Consider the following 2,214-nt stretch of genomic DNA (forward strand, 5'->3'; position numbering starts at 1 on the left):
ATATATACCAGAGGTGACTCAAGGTCATCAGCCAGCGTCAATCGGGTTCATCACAGATTCCACATAAGACACATGTATAAAGAATGTAAGAGACGTAATGCCCACCACAGTCTTATATTGCACTGATAATTCAACAGTAAGCAAGTCTGCTACTCCCAAGGAAAGAATACCACAGAAATATATTTTTAATATAAGAATTATTTCGTTTGTACATGAACTCCAGTCGTCTTGCTTTCATGACGCACTCGTGTAATATACTGTCATGCAGCTTCTTCTTGTTGTCCAAAATGCTTTTCTCGGTGGAAATACGAACCAGTGAAGACAGCCGTTCTCGAGCCATTGTGCTTCTCGGATATGACAATTCTATCCAATTTTGAGAAACTCCTCTCATTAGAGACTGATGTTAAGGAGATGGTCAGCACTAGCTTAATTAGTTTAATGGATTCCGGCATAGCGGAAGTCAACTCCAGTTTATACAGTAATTCTAAAATGGAGTTGATTGACTGGCACTTTTTGAAATCACTGTCAATATACATATATTTTAGCTCGTTCACTAAGCTCTTACTGTCAAAAATACAGGGGTACTTGTTTTCTAGATAGTCCATATGTTGCACGGGAAACGAGTTAGCAAACTCTTCAAACTTATTAGTCTAGCAATTCAAAAAAGGCATACTCCTGAATGAGAGAAAATCTCTGTCGTAAGGACATTAGACTGTTATCAATTATTTCAAAATAGGTAGTTTTTAATTAATTTGTGCACCCCTGACTCTTTTTCTAAGAGAGGGATCTGACTCATCTGCTTGTTCAGTGACAGCAGCTGTATCGCGCAGAATGTTTTCATAATGTTCGTCCTTACGATAACCTTCAGCACAATGAATGAAGTCATTTAGTTTACTGTGACCATGCTTTATGTCGAGTGGCTTAAACTGTAGAATATCAAAGACTTTTTCAGCCTGAGAAAGGTATGTTATGAAAGCAATTGATGAAAAACATGAATGTGAAATCATTCAACTTTGCCAATAGATTGTCTCTTTAACAAAGTGTATCTTCATTCCAAGAGCCTAGAATACTTGTGAAGGCATTTTTCAAGTTTTCCTGCAGTTTTATGTATGACACAGTTCTTGATCTATAGCACCATCTTGTTTCGCACAGTGATGAAATACTGACAATAAACTGCCTGAAAACGTTTTTCCGCTTGGTACTGGAAAATGTAAATTTACTAAATGCGCGAAACTGAGGAAATAAAAAAAACATGTTTACCCTACTCACCTTCTCGGTACTTTTACTCAAGACTAAGTTTAAGTTTATGCACATAGCAGTGATTAAAATGCGCGTGTTTAAATCCTTTATCCCTTAGATTGCTCTGTACGCCGTTTAGTGTTCCTGTCCTTGCAGCTGCTCTGTCGTAAGTCTGGCTCACTAATTTATCTGTAGTGTCACTGAAGGAGTTCAAAACACTTGCGATCGCATTAGCCAGTCTTGTAGCACTTCTATCATCACTGACTTCATAGAATCTAAGAAATCGTTCATGCTAATTTCCTCTAGTATGGCTGTGACTTCCTACATCATGTCCACGTAAAGGCAACTCTTGTTCACACAGATATAACACTGCATTTGTTAACCGCTTTAAATATTGTCTATTTTCTTCAGCTGCTTTGTTTTGCCGTTGTTTCCCCCCAGTTTAGCAGACTCGCTAATAGCTGTCACAATATCGTGCAGTTCGAAAGTTTTCAAGCTTTTATAACTACTTAAACGACTCACTGATTTACTGTGATACTGACGGTCACTCGAGATGTTTTTATAATTATTATAGCCTCCGTCTGTCCACGACTGATTAGCTTTCGGTTGAAACAACAACCATGGCCAGCAGCGGAGTTTCTTTGTAACGCTACTTGCACAAAGAAATTCAGTCTGTTCGTACCATTTTAACTGGAATGTTCAAGTTCCAACTTTAGTTTTCAATGAAAGAGTCGTTCTACCTGCTCGAAGAATTTCACGTTTCCCCGCAATATTTCTAGCCCCAAAAAGGTCTTCTTTGTTTCTAATATTCTATGAAAACATGTTTGGGCATAGTGAAATATTATCGAACTTTGAAACAGGTGAGGATTGGCAACAGGATGGGTATCCAGCAGTACTACATCTGTCTGAACCATGTGAGTGAAGAAAGGTTGAAATCACACACACACACACACACACACACACACACACACACAC

General features: G+C 38.3%; 1 protein-coding gene across 1 annotated transcript in view; it reads left to right on the forward strand.

Annotated features, from left to right (window-relative positions):
* The first annotated feature begins 2,059 nt into the window (after positions 1 to 2,059).
* LOC128249705 (homeobox protein rough-like) overlaps positions 2,060 to 2,214 on the forward strand; it is a 157,948-nt gene continuing 157,793 nt past the window's right edge. The window contains exon 1 of the mRNA XM_052974109.1: positions 2,060 to 2,099. Within this exon, the coding sequence (XP_052830069.1) occupies positions 2,060 to 2,099 (40 nt within the window). The remainder of the gene's footprint in view (positions 2,100 to 2,214) is intronic.

Source organism: Octopus bimaculoides, chromosome 17 (genome assembly GCF_001194135.2).
Source record: "Octopus bimaculoides isolate UCB-OBI-ISO-001 chromosome 17, ASM119413v2, whole genome shotgun sequence".
NCBI classification, from domain to species: domain Eukaryota; kingdom Metazoa; phylum Mollusca; class Cephalopoda; order Octopoda; family Octopodidae; genus Octopus; species Octopus bimaculoides.